Source organism: Piliocolobus tephrosceles, chromosome 1 (genome assembly GCF_002776525.5).
Source record: "Piliocolobus tephrosceles isolate RC106 chromosome 1, ASM277652v3, whole genome shotgun sequence".
Classification (NCBI taxonomy): Eukaryota; Metazoa; Chordata; class Mammalia; order Primates; family Cercopithecidae; genus Piliocolobus; species Piliocolobus tephrosceles.
In genome coordinates, this window is record NC_045434.1 from 57,810,835 (window position 1) to 57,832,644 (window position 21,810).

The 21,810-nt window shown below is 49.9% G+C and overlaps 1 protein-coding gene across 1 annotated transcript in view; it reads right to left on the minus strand.

The window, feature by feature from the left end:
• CACNA1S (calcium voltage-gated channel subunit alpha1 S) overlaps nucleotides 1-21,810 on the minus strand; it is a 73,737-nt gene that overhangs the window by 42,626 nt on the left and 9,301 nt on the right. The window contains exons 3-10 of the mRNA XM_023224710.1: nucleotides 12,212-12,351; nucleotides 10,317-10,459; nucleotides 9,986-10,138; nucleotides 7,604-7,809; nucleotides 6,188-6,291; nucleotides 3,787-3,932; nucleotides 3,254-3,335; nucleotides 1,466-1,626 (exon numbers count right to left, since the gene is read on the minus strand). Of these exons, the coding sequence (XP_023080478.1) occupies nucleotides 1,466-1,626; nucleotides 3,254-3,335; nucleotides 3,787-3,932; nucleotides 6,188-6,291; nucleotides 7,604-7,809; nucleotides 9,986-10,138; nucleotides 10,317-10,459; nucleotides 12,212-12,351 (1,135 nt within the window). The remainder of the gene's footprint in view (nucleotides 1-1,465; nucleotides 1,627-3,253; nucleotides 3,336-3,786; nucleotides 3,933-6,187; nucleotides 6,292-7,603; nucleotides 7,810-9,985; nucleotides 10,139-10,316; nucleotides 10,460-12,211; nucleotides 12,352-21,810) is intronic.

Sequence of the window (21,810 nt, forward strand, 5' to 3'; positions counted from 1 at the left end):
TTTTTTTTTTTTTTTTTTTTTTTTTTTTTTGAGATGGAGTCTCGCTCTGTCGCCCAGGCTGGAGTGCAGTGGCCGGATCTCAGCTCACTGCAAGCTCCGCCTCCCAGGTTTACGCCATTCTCCCGCCTCAGCCTCCCGAGTAACTGGGACTACAGGCACCCGCCACCACGCCTGGCTAGTTTTTTGTATTTTTTAGTAGAGACGGGGTTTCACCATGTTAGCCAGGATGGTCTTGATCTCTTGACCTCGTGATCCGCCCGTCTCGGCCTCCCAAAGTGCTGGGATTACAGGCTTGAGCCACCGCACCCGGCCTGTTTTTGTTTTTTTGTTTTTTGTTTTTTTTTGAGACAGAGTCTCGCTCTGTCACCAGGCTGGAGTGCAGTGGTGCAATCTCAGCTTACTGCCACCTCCGCCTTCTGGATTCAAGTGATTCTCCTGCCTCAGCCTCTCGAGTAGCTGGGACTATACGTGCACGCCACCACACCCAGCTAATTTTTGTATTTTTTGTAGAGATGGGGTTTCACCATGTTGGCCAGGATGATCTCAATCTCTTGATCTTGTGAGCTGCCTGCTTCGGCCTCCCAAAGTGCTGGGATTACAGGTGTCAGTCACCACACCCGGCCTTAGGTATTTTTTTTTATAGCAATGCAAGAATGGCCTAACACAAGGCAAACATGTGAGCAAACATATCTATTGCCACTCTCTTAGTCACATGCAATGTTCTTATGGCTTACTGAATTCACTAAACTGTTTTACATCTTCATCTCTTTGCATACACTGTTCCTTCTGCGGGATCCCCTCCTCCTTTTGACTACCTGGGGCTTGTCTACCTATCTTTTAAGATCCACAGAGCTCCAACATCTCTTCTGTGATGATTCTCCTCTTGCTGCTATTTTGTATTTACCTCTATCATTGCCCTCCTTGTATTGATTTGGAATTATTTATTAACATCAGTCTTCTCCTCTGGCTAAGTAAGCTCCTTGAAGCTGGGAGCAGTGTATAAGTGTTCTCTGTATCCTCAGTTCTTTTCCTGTACCTTACATATAGGATGCACTCAATAAATAGTTGGTGAAAGATTGTTGTTTTTGTAGCAGAATTTGAACTTGGGTCCTTAGAGTTCTAAATTACTAGCAATTTTATGTCCAGGGATCTGTGATTAGAAAAATCTGCCTGGACACCTGGGCAAGCACCTGTCCCAGCCTGTTGCTTTTACTGCCCTTGGCAAGTTACAATGCCACGAAGAGGAAAATTGGGTACGTTGTTTGCTACTTGAGGTTTTCGTTTTACCCCCGTGAAAGGAGTGGATTTGGTCGTATAATCCAACACTCATGGTCCATAATTTTTAGAAAATGATGTCAATATCTAATTAACTTCTTCTGCAAAACCTGCAGTACCATTGGCTGACTTTGACATCAAGCCACAGCCACACGTACCCTCCTCCCGGCTTCACTCCCTTCCGCCTCACCTTGCAAACGGGTCAGCCAGAGAGGCTGGTTGTGGTGCTCTGAGGCGATAGATAGGGTGTTGAGGGCAACGATGAGAATCACCAGCCAATAGAAGACCTTGGACTTCACGATGTCATGGCACTTCCAGCGAAAGATGCGGTTCCACTGCCTCCAGTGCCGGCTAAGAGAGGGGACAGAGGATGGTGCACAGTGCTGCGCTGGTCTACGCCCCACCTGTCCAAGCTACCTTCATACACACTCCAGCTATGCGTAGCTGACCACTCCTCTTCCTCCAGCCACATGAGAGAAGCTCAGGGCATGAGCTGGGGATCCAGACTGAATAAAATCCTCCATCTTTCACAGAAGAGCAATAGTGACGCAAACCTCCGAGGCAATGGAATGAGAGGATGCACGCAAAATGCTTAGCACAAGTGCCTGGCAAGGAGCAGACACTCCGTGTGGTTTAATTTTAATTAAAGCAACTCTGAGATGCCACGTTTTGCCCATTATCCAAGGCCACTCTTCAACAAATTAATAATATCTGGGGAGGGTGAGGGGAAATGAGCTTTGACAGTACAATCTTTTGGGATGAATTGGCAGCGCTTACCGAAATTTAAAATATATATGCTCTGTTTATTCATGTTTTATTATTTATTTATTTAGACAGGTCTTTCTAGGTTGCCCAGACTGGACTTGAACTCTTGTGCTCAGGTGATCCTCCCACCTCAGACTCCCGAGGAGCTGGGAGTAGCTATACCCTTTGACCCAGCAAGTCTATTTCTAGAGTTCCTTCTGCAGAAATGATCATACTCATCCACAACTGTTCCCTGCAGCGCTATTTGTATTGCCAAAGAGGGCAAAGATTAACTACATTATGGTATATTCATCCTGTGGAATATTTTACATCCAAAGATACACAAAAGAAAGTGAATCTGTTGTGAAAATTGCTCTCCATAGATAATTTTAAGTAAAAAAAAGTAAGTCACTAGATAATCCTTTATTGGATTGTCCTGTAGTGTATATTATATTCATTTACTTGACAAATTTTTGGCAACACCTCATATGTGCTAGGCACTCTTCTAGTCCCTGTAGTGACAGTAGTTAACATAAACAACCCCATTGTGTAAAAAATCAAAACAAAAAACAAAAAATCCTGGCGCGTGTGTGTGTTGGTGCAAGAGGGATGAAAGCACAGAAAAGATCTTAGAGGCTACACATCTGTTACCATGGTTACCTCTTTGAAGAGCACTGGGGACCTTCATTTTTTCTTTGATGTATAGCTCTATTGTTTGATCTTTCAAAATCATAATTAAGTGTGAATTTGTAAAAGGAAACAGCCAACCAAACAAACCAACCCTCCTCTTAAGACAAAGGCGAGAGAGCGTGGAGTGTGCTCTTGCCTCCAGCCTCCTTCCTGAGGGGCTCCTGGGTTGTGCGGCCTCTGCTGCATACACTTTCCCTCTTCCCTCTTGGAGGTTTCCAACACAAATGACCTCACCCAGCTCCGCCCTGATCAGGGTGAAGCAGCAGCAAGCATGCTCACTGCTCCCAGAGGCTCCCAGTGTCCTTCTTATGTGCTATATAAATAGGTCACTGCTCAAGACCCCTCTGATCACACACTCCCCGAAGGTCTGGTCCCTGTGGAGTCCCTCAGAGCAGGAACTGGCCCTGTTTTCTTAAAAAGGCTGCCTTTCTAAAGGATTAGACAAGTGACTCTGAAACCACTGAAGGGAAGTAACTGGACTCTACCCTCATGTCTCAGGGAGCTGGGGGTTGGGGGGGTCCTGGGGCAGTGGGCAGATACTCACATGAACTGGATGATTTTGTTCAAGCCTGCAATTTCATACAGGCTCTCTGTGTCAGAGCCACCTTCATCCAAAGACAGTTTTCCTGGAGATAGGAGAGAAAGAGTCAGCCAGCCTTCGGGGCTCCTCTGGGCTGGACACACCTGGGCTGGGCACCTGAGACAAGGGCCCATTGACCAGAGACATCTGTGACAATGGGTCCTAGATAGGCCTGGATTTCTTGGTGCTTTCCAGAGACTGAGAGTTCCAAAGACAAAAAGCCCACTTTATCTGCAGGAGAAGGGCTGTGAGGATGGGCAGTATGTACCTTTGGGAAGAGCTCTGGTCACACCTGGATCCTACCATTTTGAGCCATTTTGCTTTAGGCAAGTCCCTCACCCTCAAAGGACTAATGTTGGACTTGCTCAGTGGGCCTCCCAGGCTTGCTGGGGGGTTAAATGAGGTAGCGCTGTCCACGGAGCCCGAATGCAAGGTGTGGCCCAGAGGTGGGAGTCAGAGAGTGGGGTGAGTGCTAACCACAGCCTTTGGGCCCAAACCTTCTCTGAAGTCCTCAACGTCCATGACCTCGCCCTGCGTGATCCAGCTCATGTAGCCCCGAAGGTCCTCATCTAGCTGCTGCTTCTCCCGGAGCTTCTGGAAGGTTCCCCTGGACTTGGCCTTCTCCCGTTCCTTGGTGAATTCCCTGAAACGGGATGGATGAGCCAGGAGGGGAGGAGAAGAGGGAACAGGGTCAGGGAAAGACTGAGCTTTCTGAGGACAGACAAGCCCATTCTGTGGCTGGAGTGCTCCTTTTTCTGGGCCCAGGGTGTTGCCTGGGGTCCAGGTGCCCCTCAAGGTGGCTGAGAGACAGCCCCTCTCACTTCCCGCTCACTCATCCCCACCCACCAAAAACACTCTGGAGCATTCCTTGCCCCTTCCTCATTTCTTTCTTCTCATCCATCTCATTGTCTCCTGCCTTCTTTTGGGGTTCCCCTTGCACATTAGGGGTGAACGACAAGGCAGTCCATTGCCTAACTGAATCAACCACAGAGCCTCAAATTGGCCGTACTGCCCCAACCCTTCAGACTACCTTAGAAATTTAGTTTCGTACAGACCAAAGGCCTGGGAAAATTCTCCTGGGACTCTGAGGAACCAGGTGGCAGGGCTGGAAGAAAAGGACCCGAGGCTCCGCGAGGGATCTTCAGGCCAGCAGAGGGCAGCCCTGGGCTATGGCCACCTTCCCCACGGGGCAGGGGGAGGACGGTAGCATAGGCGTGGGCTCTGAGGAGCTGCGCCTGGCAGCCAGGAGGGGTTGGCCCACAGGGCAGGTCGAGTCGCCCTGGTCAGGTGGGGTCCAGGGAGGGGTTCTTGACCGGTTTGTGCCATGGACCCTTTGAAAGTCCAGTGAAGCCTATGGATCTGTCTTCAGAAAAATGTGAAATGCACAAAATAAAACCAAAGCATGACAAAGGAGCCAGTTACAGCCAGGCTTCACTTAATGACTGGGATGCGTTCTGAGAAAGGCATTGTTAGGTGATTTCATCTCTGTGCAGACATCAAGAGCGTATTTACACAAACCTAGATGGGAGAGCCGACTACACATCTAGACTATATGGCATAGCCTATTGCTCCTAACCTACAAACCTGGACAGCATGTTACTGTACTGCACACCATAAGCAATTGTAAGTATCTGTGGATCTAAACACAGCTAAACATAGAAAAGATACAGTAAAAATACAGTACAATCTTAGCGCCCCACTGTTGTGGACGCAGCCCGTCATTGACTGAAATGTCTTCATGCAGCACTTGACTGCATGTTAAAATACAGTTATTAAAATGCAAAAAAATTGTGATCGAGTAATACATTTGCTTTTTCATTAACTCATTAACTAGCAAGATCTAGCTGCAGGTCTGGTATCTATCATAATTTCAAAGTATGGAGTAATTAGTGTAAATACTATTCACAACTGTAATGTGACATGATTTCTATTAGGACAAGTCATAGGCCCTGCTAATAGCACTGTGGTTTGTTGCCTATGTTCGTTACTAAAGGAAACACTAAATTTCAGTTACAGTTGTGAAAAATAAAGATGAATGTTTCCTGTCCAAGTTCACAGTCTCCCAGAATTCTATCTACAGACTGCCTGGAGGGAAGCTTCTGGAATGGGATGATACCAATGGGGAAGAAGGCTGATGGTGACTTCTAGCCTCTCTGTTGTGCTGGGGTGGTTGGAGGGATGACAGCAGGGCTGTCTCAAAGAGAACAACTCTCATTAATAATAACCATTAGTATTTAGTGCTTATTTTATGCTGGACTCTGCTCTAAGTACTTTGTACGTATTAACTTATTTAATCCTCACAACCACCCTATGAGATAGAAACCGAAATAATTCTTATGTGGCCGATGTGGAAATTAAGGCACAGAGAAGTTAGGTAATTAGGTAAAGGTCACACAGCCACCAAGCAGTAGTGCTGGGATTTAAATGTGGGCATTCTAGCTCCAGAGTCCGTGTGCTTAACCGAAAGCCCCACTGCCTCTTAGTGCTGAGGCTCCACTTAGGCACCCCCAGGGCCAGGAGGTTGTAGTCTCAGGGGCTTCACTGAGGAGTGTCAAAGCAGAGGGACAGGAGGGGCGAGAATGGGGGAAGACTTGGGGAGGAGGAGAAAGGCAAATTAAAAATTGAAGGGATCTTGTGTGTATCTCCTCTCTTCCTGCTCACCAGGAAGGAAGCACTCTTGGCCCAGCTGAGACAGCAGGGAGCCCAGGGATGAGCCAAGGGCCTGACCCATAGCCCCCTGCCCTGCTCCACTCCTTCTTCCTCCTCCTTTCTCTCCTCCTCCTCCCTCCCCCCTACCCACCCCTCCTGTTTCTTTTCCCTCGGTTCTTTTTCCTTCCTCCTCCTTCTCCCCTCCTCCTCTTTCTCCTTTCCCTGCTGGCTACCTTTGAACTTTCTTACCCGCTCAGAACACCCAGTACCAGGTTGAGGATGAAGAAGGATCCCAGCAGAATGAGGGTGACAAAATAGATCCAGGGCCACTCATTCCCGATTGCATCATTGACCTGGTCAGGACAGAGGTGTGATTCTCTGAGTTGGGGACTTGGCTCCCCTTCCCCAAGTCTGCTCATTAAGACTCCACCCAACCCTGGGGGACAAGGAGAGAGGCCACCCTGGGACAGTGAGTGGACATTTTTCCTAACCTGAGGACTAGTCTGGAAGGACTTTTCCAGCCTGAGGACTAGGATCTGGTCTGAAAGGATCTCCCTAGGGAGGACTTGCTGACTGCCTACCTGGTCCGGGCAAGACTGACCTAATTTCCCTCCAACCAAGAGTGTTTGACCTCCCTCATAGACTCTATCTCCAGTTGATTTATTTCAAGCCAAGATTTTTCACGTGAACAACCTCTGTGACCCTGGACAAGTCACCTAACATCTCTGATCGTTATTCCTATCCGCCTAATGGTGATTATGACATGGGCTGTCTCTCCTCACAGGCTTGAAACAGAAGTGAAATCATACATGTGACAGTCCTTTGATATTTTAAATAATTTGCTCTCCTAATACACACTTACAATAAATATTTACACTAATCCTTTATATTTGCAAAGCATTTGACAGTTTTGCAATCCTCCCACCCCCCTAATAGGCAGCATCATACTGTGGTTAATTCCGGATTGGAGCCAGGGGGATCAGAGTTCGATTCTTGGCTCTGTTGCTCACTAAGTTCTTAACCATGGGCAAGTTACTTTAATCTCTCTGAACCTCAGTTTCCTTATCTGTAAAATGGGAGCAATGCCTTCCATCATTGAAGGATGAAATAAGAAATCTAACTAGCTCTTAACAAATACCAAATAAATAATATACTCCAACAAAGACACTCCTATGGAGTCTTGACCGTGTGCCAGGCGCTGTTGTAATTCTCCCACTAACTCTGATATAGACAGTGTTATTATCCTTATTTTATGGATGAGGAAACTAATATCTTATAATAGTTATATGGGAAAGCAGTCTTGCAGAAGAAAGGAAAAAGACTCAAAGAGCCCTTCATTCCTCAAAAAGTCTGAAATTCTAAGCCATCAGAATCGAGTCACTCACAGCCAGGTTTTTCCTGGTTTCCATTCTTCACCCGCCCCTTGGATCCTGCATAGACATACTGTATTGTGGGGATTTCCCCATAGGATGCTGGGGCACATACCTGGGAACCAGAAGGGGACACACATCCTGTACAGATTCCCCAGGGAGGAGCAAGAGGGAGCTGTGGTCACTCAAGTCAGAGACTGGCCTCCTGTGTGGATTGGCAAGCCCTCCCTCCCCGCTCCCTTGCAAACCTGTGGATGAAGGGAGACGGTTCTGGCAGGTGCGGGCCCAGACCCACCCAGTAAAGGACGTCAGTCCATCCCTCCATGGTGATGCACTGGTACACGGTGAGCATGGAGAAGCCGAAGTTGTCAAAGTGGGTGATGCCATGGTTGGGCCCTGGCCAGCCACCCCGGCACTCACTGCCATTGATGGTGCACCGGCGCCCTGAGCCCGTCCTGGCACAGGGCGATGGCTCCTCATTCTCCACCGTGGCCACGATATCTGGAGGCAGAAGGCAGAGGGAGCATCAGACAACAGTAGTAGGTGGACAATGACAGGAGGAAAGGTGTATAAGAGCAGTTTAAGAGAATTGAGCAGTAAGTCTAAAGACACTCTGCTAAAAACACAAAAGACAGCTTCATACGGAGCACATGGTGACAGTGAAGAGGAATGCCTGGGGCTGAGGATGGCTACAGGCAGCAGGAATTATGTCTTGGGCCCCAGGCCTCATGGCAGGGTCAGCTTCTAGGATTAATTGTCCTATGCAGCGCAACGCATGAAAGAGAAGTAATCTGAGTGTCATTTGTTCCCACAGAACTTTAAAAAAGCAGGCAGCTGCCTGGCTGGAGTAGGGCTGGAGGTGGAGGGCTCACATGTTCTGACTTGAGAGTTATGTCTGGGAGGTGAAATTGGAGAAGCTCCAAAAGCACTGGGCTGAGCTGCACAAGACACCCAGCTGACGGGGCAGGGGTCTGCACTCAGGGGAAGTTCCCGCCAGGCCCGAGCCTGCACTCTCCTTTGTTCCCCTGGATGATGCTTTCTTGTCTCTAAAATCCTGTACTTCTGATGACATCCTGCATCCCCTTTCATCTTAGGATGTTTTACAGTCTCCTTTTGTGTTCAGAGATTAGATTGGCTCATCAGAACTGGAACACCCTGCCTCACCTCTTTACCGTGTAGGCTATTAACCTATTTAGCATGTAGGCTCAATGCTCTGAAGATGGAAAGGAGAGGACACTGATGGTCCTGAGGGGGCCCTGACCCCATGAAGTCAGAAGCCCTGATCTGACAGGCGCTTTTGAGCACTGCTGCTCAGCATTCCTCAAGACCTCATGAGAACACCACTGAGACCTCCAAATTTGGGTTGAAGGTGTGATCGAAGGTCCCCTCCTATCCATCCTGATAATGCTTATTATAGGATGTAGATTGTGGTGGTGATGGGAAGAGGCTGAGATGGGAGGAGTCTGGGAATATAACCCCTGAAAGCTGGACCGGAGCTTACTCTTGTGAGTTGGGTTTGGGACTGGTGTTGACTGTCCCTTTGCTGTCAGTGGTCATGAGGAGGTGAGTAGAGTTTCCTGAGACACTGAAGGTCAAGGAGAGTTATTCTGGTGAGTTCAATGCCAGGACTCATGGAGGAGGCTAAGTCCCAGCGAGCTGCTGGCAGGGTAGAGCAGCCAGTCTCAGAACGGGACCCGATACTTTTTCAGGGTGTTGGCCTGACCAAAACGATTTTCACAATACTGCTAAGATATTAGTTGCCCATCTGTCTTTCATTCTCTCAACAATGTAGACTGGAATTTTCCAGAGGCTACATGAGGTGTGACGTGGCAGCACACACACACAGAAGTTGATGTGAGAGTCTAGCATCCTCTATCGAGCCAGGCATTGAAGAGATTTACAAAAAGTATAAATAGCGTCACCACTCTTCTCACCAAATATTACTGGTTTTTGAAAATCTAGTTATTTTTTATTAGAGATATACTATTTATGTTCTCATGCCATGAGTTTCTTACTGTTCTTTAAAAGTGAATTAATAAATTAATATTGTGACATGTTCCTCGGTTTTCATTTCTTATACCATGAATATCAACAGATCAAAACCTATATAAACAAAAGCTCTCTGAAATTTATAAGAGAGAAAAGGGGTCCTGAGGCCAAAAAGTTTGAGAACTGCTGGTTCAGCTCAAGAATATCTGGGCTTCAATGTAGGTTATTTCTGGAAACTCAAAAATTGACTGCCTTTGGCTCTTGGGTGTTTTTTTCTGAGGTCCCATTCAGACCCTATTCTGGGTGCCTGCTCTGAGGGGCAGCTCAGACTAAAGCTAAAACTATGTGACAGGAAAAGTACACATAGAAATTCAGGCTTATCCCATGCCTGTGTCTCCATCCACCACTGGCTCAGAGAGCCTGCAATATACCACATTGCATGTGGGGTAGGGGGTAAGGGTGTTTCAGAACAAGCCGTGGCCCAGGTCCCTGCTCACTTTCTTGGCTCACTGACCCCAGTAGAGCTGTCCTTCCTCCAAGTCCTCCCTATCCAGGAAAAGCCCATTCCCAAGGTCAACAGATGTGGGGGCAATGGCCAAGCCCTGGGCTCCTTCACCAGGTAGGGTGGCTCCCCCTTCTGAGCCGTCCTAGGCCCTGTCCCACAGTCCCACTTTCCCTGGAAGCTCACCTGTGCCAGTGAAGTAGCAGGTCTTGTGCATCTTGCCCTTGAAGAGCTCCAGCCCGATGATGGCATAGATGATGACCATAAAGAGGACCAGCAGGGCGATGTGGAAGAGGGGGAGCATGGCCTTGAAGATGGAGTTCAGGACCACCTGCAGGCCTGCAGAGGCAGCCAGGGAGGGGAAAAGAGGAGTCACCTCCACTTGGTCTCACGGCCCTCCCTCCCTATAAATCCTGGGAAGCCTCTGAGATGTCAACGTAGGAAGGGGACCCAGAACTGGGGACAAGGGAAGAGGAAGGGAGAGGAGAAAGGGGTCTGCAGGGACACTGCCACCCACTAGGCACCCCCGACACCAGCCGGAGGGGTCTGAGCACTCGGAAGGCTCTGAGGGCCTTGACATCCAAGCCGGCTCCTTTGCTGCTCATTGGGGCTGTGTTGCTTTGGATGACGTTAACCTGTTCCAGAATCACAGTGAAGACCCTAGAATGGAGAAGAGGGAGAGAAGGGGTCCAGGGGTTGGAAAAGCCACTGCCCCAGTGGTCTGGGGCCCTGTGTCCTGTCCATGCTCAAGCACCTGTGGAAAGGCCTGGGGGAGAGATGGCAAATATGGTTCATCAACTAACAAATGATCTGATCATGCTTACCTGGGGAATTTCACTTAAAAGGATTCTGACATCAAGTTCATACTCAGGGAAAAGAGTGGTGCTCCACTTGTGAGGTCTACTTTGCGTGCTCAACGGGGTTGAGGTATGTGTGCCACAGGTGTCGTCCCTGGCCCTAGGGCTGAGCACCCCCTACATGGGTTACCTGTATCACACTCAGTGGCGACCCAGAGAAGAAACTCCACAGCAAGTTCTCCCTGCACGCTTTTCCTCCTGGCTGCACTTTTTGATAATGCCCTTTATTTTCTTTCCTACTAGCCTCCTCTTCCTCCTTAATTTACTCAAATTTCCATTATCCTTTGAAGTCTACTTCAAATTCCTTCGCCTCCGAATCCTTCTAACGGCAGAACTCCCTGGGACACATTGCATATGAAACAGCAATGCGCTGTGAGGTGTTGCTCTCTGCACTCTATTATTCTGTATGCACTTGTCTTGGCTTCCAACCAGGGCAGTTTGTAAAAGGCAGAGGCCGATTCACAGAATTCTTCTATTTTCCCTGTTGAGCCAAAAGTAGCACTGGATGGCTAGCAGGTAACCAACACCATCCTTTCAGAACTAAAGGACAGCATTCTGGTTAAGCATGCAGGCTCTGGAACCGAGACTGCTTTGGCTTGAATCCCAGCACTGCCACCAGCTAGCTGTGTGACCTTGGGCAAGTTGCTTGACTTTTCTGTTCTTTAGCTTCCTTGTTCATAAAATGAGGAAAAACAGGATTGTGGTGAGAATTAAATGAGACGGTGCATGTAAGCACATATTAAGTACTTGATAAATGCTATTGTTATCATTATGTGGTAGTTACGGTAATGCTATGGGTAGAGTTATGATCCCTCTAAATGCATATGCTGAAGCCCTAACCCCTAGCACCTCAGAATGTGGTTGTATTTGGAGACAGGGTCTTTAAAGAGGTGGTGAAGATGAAATGAGGTTGTTAGGGTGGGCCCTCATCCAGTTTGCCTGGTGTCCTTATAAGAAGAGGAACTCTGGACACACAAAGAGACACCAAGGATGCGCATGCACAGAGGAGAGACCCTGTGAACCCAAACCTGCCAGCATCTTGACCTTGAATTTCCAGGCTCCAGAACTGTGAGAAATAGATTGCTGTTGTTTCAGCTTCCCAATCTGTGGAATGTTATTATGGCAAACCTAGCAAACTAATACAGTTAATAAATGTCCGTTTTGTGAACCGGAATAACAGGTACTCAATACAGGTCCATGGAATAAACTAATAAATGACAGAGGGTGAGAAACTTATGAACATCCAGAAACTGCTGGCCAGTGGAACCTTCCATATCATTTCCAAATTTGTGTGATGTGAGGAGGATACTGGAATTTATAGCATCTAGCCGGGGAAGGAGATTGTGACCTGTGGGCAGGGTCAGGAGCAATGACCCACTCTCCACCAGCATGGACAGCACCCTTGCCAGGCCAGCCTCTAACAGCGGCTGCTCCATGCAGTGGTTAGCACAACACTGGAGTCCCACTCCACCCCTAAGATGCTGGTGGTGGTGGCAGTGGGCACAGAGTCCTCAGTGAGGGTCTGACCTCCAGTCTCCCCACACCCAGCTCTCACCCCAGGAAGACAATGGTGAAGTCTAGCACATTCCAGCCGCTGCGCAGGTAAGCATCCTGGTGGAATAAGAAGCCGTAGGCAATGATCTTCATGGCGGCTTCAATCGAGAAGACGATGAGGAAGAAATACTCCAGCTTCTCCTGTGGGAGCAAACGTGGTCCACAGCATGCCTCTGCGCTCTCCGAGCTCACCCTCGCTCTCTTCCCTGCAGCCATGCTGGGTTCCCTGCTGTTGCTCAGGCACGCCTGCCTCAGGACATTTGCACCTGCTGATGGAATGCCCACCCACCTCTACACCTACACGCCCCCGCACTGCCACTCCCTCACTTTCTACAGGTCTTTACTCAAAATTCCTTCACTGAGGCCTTTTCTGGCCACCAAGTGTAATGCGAGCTGTCTCCAGCATTTCATGTTCCTCTGCTCTGCTTAATTTGGTCTTCTTAGCACTTACTCTTAGCTTAAATACCATATCTATATATATTATATATATGAAATCTTGTTCATTATCTATCTTCCCCACTAGAATATAAACTCCATGAAGCATGGGGATTTTTGCCCTTTTTTTTTTTTCATTACTCGACTTCCAGAGATGAGAATGGGTTGAATATATGAAGGATCTGAGGCACCCAAAATGAAAGTCCCCAGGCAGTTTTTCTGGTTTTGGCACCTTTCTTCTCCCACCATGCAGGGGATGGATGGTAGGAGATGGGAGTGGATTGCTCAGAACTCCAGACGCCTTCCCTTGCTGGGCAGTGTTGCTCTTTAATTCATTTTCCTTTAAGGTTCCCTGCCCGCCCCACCTGCCCTCACATTGGCTTCCTTTAGGCAGCTCCTTAAAGGGCATGACCCTATTATACAGGGTGAGTGGAGTGTGGGGTACAGTGTGTGTGGGGAGCACAGGTAAGAGGCTGAGGTTTCAGCTCAGCCCCACTCTGCAGAAGGCCCTGCCGACACTCCAGGCCCTGACCCTGTAGCCTGATCCTCTGTGTTACCCTATCCTTAGCGCTGTCACCCTGCCCCCTCTTCTGGGCCCAGGTGAGAGCTATTTCTAACTGAGGAAGCAGGTCTCTCTTGTTGGGACTCCAGGCTGAAACTGCTCTCCTTGCAGCCATCTGAACCCTGGCTTGGCAGCTTCTAAGAGCTCTGGCCTCCAGGTCTCCCCAGATAAGCACAGCCTCCCGAGGAGGTGCTGACCCATCCTGCAGCCTAGACCAGGCTGCAGCACGGCACAGCTCCAGGAGGTGTGTGTATATATATACACAGATCTATCCTGATTGGTGCTCCCTGGAGTCACACAACAAGGGGGTCTGTATGCCCACAACCCAGCCCCCATTAGTCTCCAACACTCACACCCATGGAAGCATCTCCTGGGACCAGGGGCCCTCCCCATCAGCACACTGCGGAGGCGTCACTCATATTCACAGTTCCTTTACTGCGGAGCCAGACTGGGGACTGGGGCACTCCATTAATGATATGGAAGAGAATGTATTTTTACTTCCAAGTGAGTAGGTGTGGGAGGCAAGGGAAGAGGCCCTCACATAGCTCATTATTGTGGATAGAGCTCCAGAATCCTCCAAACTTGTCATTCAGAGAATTTTCCTGAAAGCATGATTTTCCCCTTCCACACAGAAGGGAAAACTACAGCATACGTGGACTAGACTTGCTATTCTTAATTTTGCCCTTCATTCCTTCTATTAATTTGTGATCCCAAAGCTTTCCCCTTCTTCCAGAAAATGGTAATATGATAATTAAAATGCAAAGCCATGCAGTTCTGTGAAAGGGCCTGTTGATGGAGACTGTGCTGGGCACTCGTGGGGGAATCGTGGAGCAGCCACTCCATGGAGGGGAGCTGCAAAGGGAGGTCTTGGCATCCTCACTGGCAAGAAGAGTGGGCTGGGCCAACTACAGACGGATCTCCCTGAAATTGGGTGGGTGGTCTCCCCTCCTCTGCAGGACAGGTTTCCTGGGGGTCAGGCACACCATTAAGGGAAAAGTGTAAGGGAGGAGAGTGAAGTCAAGGCAGCATTTACAATCTCAGGTTGCTGCAATCCCAGGGGGATAGACAGAAGTGGGGTTGAGGCAAGGAAAAGCAGGACCTGAAATAGTTGCAGTGCTCACAGGCTGGGCGGCCAGCCATGAACACCAGATAACTGCCTGCACCTGCCACTGCCTGTCTGGCTCAGCCTGACTCAGAGAGAGCTTGTCGGGGGCTGTGGGCTTCAGATGAGGTCACTCAGTTTCCTCAGCCTGTTAACTCCAAGGCCTGCCTCTTTCCACCATACTCCCTCCAGCGCAACCCTGCAGTGCCTGGAAGTAAAACTCAGTACCATACAATCCCTGTGTGTGCACACAGCGTGAGCCCTCGTTCCGCAGGAGAGGGAAAAGGGATGTGTCCACTCTTACATCATAGGAACAGTGTCATCAGTGTCACACTGGGTTGGCTGACAGCCTCTGCAGCCTGGGCTCAGGCTTCCATGGAAGAATGAGGGATAGTCATTCCACAGATATTTATTAAGCTCTGGACTGGATGCCCTGGGTAAGACCTGGCTGTCTCCCCAAGATCAAAGTCATCAACCTTCCTAAAACATCCTAATTTCCTGTGACAACCCCCAGAGCCCACCATGGGCAGGTGGGAGGCAGGAGATACGTGGTGTGATGGTTCTCACCAGCTCTGCTGCTTTGGGCAAGTTCCTAAGCTTCTGTGAACCTCCGTTTCCTCATTTGTAAAACTGAGATAATGAGAGCTACCTTGAAGGGTCATGGTGAGGATTAAATGGCACCTTGTGAGTAAGTGGCTACCCCTGCCTGGCATGCACCAAATGCTGAATACATCACAGCTATTCTTATGAGACACCTGGACCCTTGGTGAAGGTCTGTTTTCTGCCTACACTGTGTTTTGTTGGTTTCCATTATGTTCTATTGGTTTTCACAGAGCTGTTGTTTGATGTCATGGCTGTGGGTGGTCACCAGGGCTTGGCTCTGACCCACCTCACACTCCATGTTTGAAACGAAACTCCTCCTCCTGATAAACCTGCTCTTTCTCATGTGTCCCTGTCTCAGCCAAAGGCACTCAGTGGCCCAAGCCAGAAACCCCCAGGGTGTTTCTGGACTCCTCCTCCCTCTTGCTCTCCCTGGGTCCCAGTGTCCAGCAGGTCCAGGCCACTCCAGCCCTACCATCTCCAGACTCCAGCTCCTCCTCTTTAACTGTTCCTGCTCTTGCTTGCTCTCCCCTGCCTGTAGTGGTCCACCGCCATCCACATCTCCTCCCCTGGGCCCTTCTCCATACAGATCCGGCCACTGCCTTGCTTGCAAGTCTGCAATGGCTCCACAACACTTACCAGAAAATCCAAATGTGTTCCCATGGCATGCAAGGTCGTCCATAACATGACCCCTGCTGATCCCTCTGGCCTCGCCACCAGCCTGCTGGCCACTCCGTCAATCATGTGGAATGACTTTCAGGTCCCCTAGCTCTCTAGCTGCCCCAGCCTCCACCTTTGCTCATCCCGGCCCCTCTACCTAGAGTGTCCCCGAGGCCCACTGCCCAAGTAGACCTCCTGCCTCTTACATCCCTTTGACCCCCCACAGGGAGCACCAGCCCTGTGTCCTCACCGTCCCTTATAATCCTGTGCTGCTCTTTGCTGCCTTCTGACAGCCTGCAGCTTCCTTGAGGCCACGTCATCCTCACATGTGTTCCTAACTGTGGGGACTTCCCATGGCTTCTCTGTCCCAAGAACAGGAGAGAGGTGACATTCCCCCATCAGTAATAGCATTTGGGCTTGGGGGCCAGGGTCACTCTCCAAAGAAGGCTTCTTGGAGTTGCTGTTGGTGGTGGGTGAGGGGAGGTTTTATGGTTGAGAAGGCCCCATCAACTGGTGATTCTGATGCCCTTCCCCCAGGGGCGTGTGGTCCCCCGACACAGATGAAAGTATTTCGGACTCAGGGCTTCTGCCCTTGCTGTTCTCCCTGCCTGGAATACTCTTCCCCAGATATCTGCATGACTCACTTGCTTCTTCCTTGCAGATCCCAACTTGAAGGTCACTTTGTCACTGAGACCTTCCTGGCTCTCACCCCCCGACTGTCTATCTTCTTAGCCTGATTCATTTTTCTTTTTAGCTGTTGTCAAAACTTGACTCGCTATATATTTGTTAATTTATTTGACCCATCTCTCCTGACCTGAATATAACATCGCTGAGAGCAGGGACTTAGCTCTGTTCACTGCTGTGTCAACTACATCTGGAACAGTGCCTGAAAGTGCTGTGATGGAATGAATGAACCAGTGTCCTGGGGCACTGCTGCGAGAGGTGCAGGCTGTGGGCAGGTGCAGCTGCACACCGTCACTATCACTCTGAGATGAGGTCAGTGTAGGCATTGAGTAAGCATTTGGAAAATTCTATGGCAATCTGCAGCCACTTCCACACATATGGGTGGACTATAGACCATTCTGGATTTGTCAAAGTCACATGGCGAATCCCAGCTGGCACACACTGTGGAGGGGTCCCACACAGTAGGACCATGTATCAGGCCATGATGGAGTAGAAATTAAAAATGGCCAACTGTGGTCTTTCCCTACAGATCATCTGAGAAGCCCTGCCCCAGAATGCATCATCCTGCCCAGCACACAGTAGGCCCTCAAGCTATGTTTGTTGAACAAATGAACAATGGAAAGTCACAATCTCTGCTCACCTTCAAACCGGGTGCAGCCTTGGGATCTGTATTCCTAAGAAGAGACACTGGACCTCAGGTCCTGATCCCAGAGCAGGAGAGCAGTGGCTGTCCCTGACCCCCTGATCTCAGAGCTCAGGGGAGCACAGTGAGCCCGTCTGACTTTGTGACGTGAGAGCTCCCTTACCTCAGCCCCCAACAAGGGCCTTTATTACTAAATGTCCCCTTCAAGGGAACTCTCATCCTTCCATAGACAAGCCTCTAACTGGTGCTCCCTGGGGCCACACTTAGCTGGAGGTTGTCCTGGTGTGTGACCCCGATGCACAGGCCTTGCACCTGCCCCCAGGGGCACTGGAGCCAAGCACTCCCAGAGTCTTGGGCTGAAAACAGCAGGACTGGGACTGCACATCCCCTCACCCTCCCACTGCCTCTATTTTCAGGCTGAGTCTGTTATCTCCAAGGGTCAGCCAGTCCTGAATGCTTCTCCTCCCCCGGCCTGCATGGGGCTTTGTGGGAAGATGATGAGAACTGGTTGGGCTTTCCTCCAAAGGGATCTGCCCAGCGCCAGTGTCCCTATCTGGGACCATAGAGGCAGCAGCTACCACACCTTCTTCCCCTGCAATCCTACCCCAACACAGTGGCCTGGTCAGGACTCCAGGCTCCCGGGCTCCCCATGTGCCCCGCTGGAGGGTTCTGGGATCTGCAGAGCCCACTGAAAGGACCTTACTCGGCTGGCCTGGGGAGGGGCTGGCAGAGGCAGCAAAGTGTCTGCAGTTGAAGGGCTCCCTGGGAAGGTGCACTCCCACCACACGACTGCCTGTCACCTGGGCCTGAAAGTCTCCTTCCTTAGGGTCAAGACAGAGTGATCTGCTCAGGCACAAATCTCACTGGAGCAGGGAGGCATTGGACTCATATTTGTTGTTAACTCTTTAAGGCATGTGTGCTACAAGGAGACAAGGCAGATTTGACTGGAGAGGAGGAAGCCCAGGGTGCTTGCAGGGAGCTCAGCCTGGGGTGGAGGACAGACATCCTCAAATGTCCCCTCCCTCTTAGGGACCTTACAGGAAGCTCTCCACACAGCCTTGGCAGGTGCTATCAGAAGACATTTTTACAATATTCATGATTGCTTTCCTCCCAGATTCCCCCACTTTCTTGTTCCCTTAAGCTGACAGCAGGGCTGGGCCCCCTTGCCTCAGGACTGGTTTGTGGCAGGGCTCAGGCTTTTGTCTTCCAAAGCCTGAGAATCACTGCAACATTGGGAGGTCTCAGGGGTAGAACTCACAGTTTGAAGGTGTAGCAGGATCTGGGAGGAGGCACTGGGGCCCCCAGGAAAGAGGACTCAGCCTCAATTCCTGCCTTAAGAAGGGTGCAGAGGACCTATGACCCTGTCACCTGCGCACTGCCTGAGACCCAGGGCCTGAGCACATTCCCCAGGTAGGCGGGATAACTGAAGGCACCAGAATAGCTGCAGTGATCCCTCTCCATCCTAGAGGGATATGCGCTCAGGATCCCTGGAAAGTTGGTTCACAGGAAAAAATAAGTCATTTCTAGCACACCTCAGTTGTGGACAGAGGGTTGGTCCAGCTCTGCTGTTTTTCCTGTTTCACAGAGGAGGGAAGTGAGACTTAGAGGGGAATGAGGTGCCTGCCAAAGGCGAGGAGGCCCTGCCTGCCGTGACTGAAGTAACAGAGTTTCTGGTAGGCTGGCCTGATGTGCTGGCCTCTATGGCCGTGCCACACACTGGATGTCCAGGGCCCTGATGTCTCCACAACCACCTCATTCTCCAGGTTTGGCAGATGACCCGTTGAAGAGTGAGGGAAGTGGCTATGTTTAGTCCAACGAACGCTCACCCAAATAGATGTAACTGGAATGGGTCTCCCTTGCCATCCTACCTCCATCTCAGGGGTCTCATTTCCCTCTTCCAGTTCCCTCTTCACTTCCCTGTATAGCACTTCCCTCACCAGGCAACCAGGCTCCCTCAGGTCTGGGTGAGCCAGACACACCAGGGCTGACTAGACAGAGGGACAATGGGGCGGAGGGTCCCAGGAGGGCTCCGTACGTTCAGGGTGAAGGGGGCTGGGAGAAGAAGGGAGACCAGTGCTGTCTTGGGTAATGAGGATAATAATAGCTAAGCGTTAGTAAGCACCCATGTATGCGCCAGGCCCTATTCTGGCCGCATGCATACATTTAATACTCACTGAAACCTTATAAGGTAAGTACTTTTTTTTTTGCCTTTTCAAGTTTTTATTTGTATACATTTTTGTCTTAAAAAGAAAAGTAGGGCTGGGTGAGGTGGCTCACATGTGTAATCCCAACACTTTGGGAGGCCGAGGTGGGTGGATCACGAGGCCAGGAGTTCAAGACCGGCTTGACCGACATAATGAAACTCCGTCTCTACTAAAAGTACAAAAAATTAGCCTGGCTTGGTGGTGGGTGCCTGTAATCCCAGCTACTTGGGAGGCTGAGGCAGGAGAATTGCTTGAACCCAGGAGGCGGAGGTTGCACAGAGCCGAGATCACGCTATTTCACTCCAGCCTGTGCAACAGTGCGAGACTCTGTCTCCAGAAAAAAAAAAAAAAAAATCATTATCACAGATTACAAAGGGCTAAAGCAAGAATAGAAAAATGAATGACTCTCTTTAGCCTGGAAAGCGGATACTCTCAATTGTATTAATGTTGTAATACAAGCTCATTCAAGCGTTTTACATTTCTTTTTTTATGTTCTTTTAAATGTGATATCCTAGCATATAGTAAAGATCATGTACTATGAGTATCAGACAGAAATTTCTCCACAAAGCCAGATAAGTTTTCCTTTCCAGTGAGAAACAGGCTATAATAAGTTCTTAAAAATTCTTGTCTTCTCTGCCATGGCAGAAGAGGGAGAGGCTGGGGGCTGGGGAAAATCCAGGGACGTTCTACACAGGAGGTACTCTGGGGTTCCATCCAGGAGGGTGTCAGATAACCCAGATCACTCTACTTAGGCTTTTGGCAAAAAACAGCCCTCACCCTCCATCTACTAGTCATATTCCCTGCCCCTCCTCCTCACTTCAGGGCCTTCCAAGCTCTATCTTTTGTAAAATCAATAATCAGGAAAGGGGGAAAAAAGAGCTAGGATGGAACAAAAGTAAAACGTTTAGCAACTTTGACACAGGGGCTCGGCACCTCTACCTGAGCCGCAGGGGTCCCGGCTGGAGCAGGGCCAGGTGGCCCTCGTCTACTGGTAATGCATGTGCTCCCAGGTGCAGAAGAGGGTAAGAGAGACCCGCAACTTTCAGGGCTGAGGCACACAGACCTTTTGATGTCTGATGCCCAAAGGTTGTGCTGGCATGGAGCAACCTCGGGAGCGTGCAGGATGAACAGGGGAATCTGGGCTGGCTGCTGCTTTGTGTCTCAGGTCTTGGAGTCCCATGGGAAGATGGTGGGTGTGAGGTGGCCAGCCCCGATGGCCCTTGCCATGACAGCTACATTGGTTCTCAATTCAAGTGTCTTCAGAAAGTGAAGATGTAACCTACTCTTTGCAACCTTAACTCCTAACAGTCCAAAAAAAAGAAGAAGAAAAGAAAAAGCATCCCCCTCCTCCACCAGCCTATGTTGAGATGACGCCCTCACCTCTCTGCCCCAAAAAGGCTTCCTCTTTCAAGGGTGTGTGTGAAGAAGACGGTAGCCCCCGGCCTTGGAGTAAACTCTAGATAAGAACAGTCTTTCCCCACACCCCAAGGCTTCTCTGTGCCTCCGAGCCCAGCAGGGGACGAACACTGAGGTTTCTATGGTGCTGGATACAGCACAGGGTGGTGTGACCTGAAGAAAAGAAAGTGGAAGGAGGGGGTCCTGGAGTTCAGTGCCTGGTGTAGTGTGGGGCAGGCTCCAGACTGAGCAGGGAAAGGCCTCGGATCCCAGTGTCACAGCAGAGGCCAGACGCTCCTCCTTGGGTCAAGGCGAATAGATCACAGGAACTGAGATGGGTTTCCCACATACAACCACTAGGAGGGCAAAGGCAGGGAAGGGTACAGGCCAAAAACGAGGTGCCCAAGGTAAGGAGCAGGCCCTCGCTAGCCTGGGATACTGTCTCCTACTCCCAACCCTTGGGCCCAACAGAGGAACCAGTTGAAAAGGAGGGCCCAACACATTTCCATCAGCAAGCAACAGGACCACAAACTCCTCCGTGTTGCCTAGCTCCCGCTGAGAGTGGACACGCAGTCATACCCACACCCAACGCACATCCTGGTCTGTGCGGGGCAGTCCATCATCATCCTCCCTAGCTTCTGACGACAGCCGACTAAGGTAGGTACTCTTATCCCCATTTTACAGATGAGGAAGCCAAAGCACAGAGGGATTAATTTCTCTAGGATCACATAGCTACCAAGAGGCAGAGCCATGATATTTACAGTTTGATTCCAGACTCTGTGGTCTCAACCACCATGCCAGGCACGGGGAAGAGAAAGAGCATGCCTGGGACATCTGGGTACATTTGTTAGATCCTGCCCTCAGTCCACCCCAGGTCTGTCTTCTGCCCCCCAAGGCTTGGGTTCAGCATGACTTCAGCTGTGGGCTGTTAGTGCTAGGAGGTCAGAGAAGGAAGGGAATGAACATTTACTGAGCAACTCCTGTGTGCCAGATCAAACACGAGGTTGTTGCACTCATGGGTGTAACAGTCCTGAAAAGAAAGATATTGTGGACCAACCTGACCAACATGGTGAAACCCTGTCTCTACTAAAAACAAAAAAAAAAATTAGCTGGATGTGGTGGTGTGTGCCTATAATTCCAGCTACTCGGGAGGCTGAGGCAGGAGAATTGCTTGAACCCTGGAAGTGGAGGCTGCAGTGAGCTGAGGTCTCACAACTGCACTCCAGCCTGGGCGACAGAGTGAGACTTGGTGAAAAAAGAAAGAAAGGAAGAAAGAAAGAAATAAAGAAAGAAAGAAAGAAAGAAAGAAAGAAAG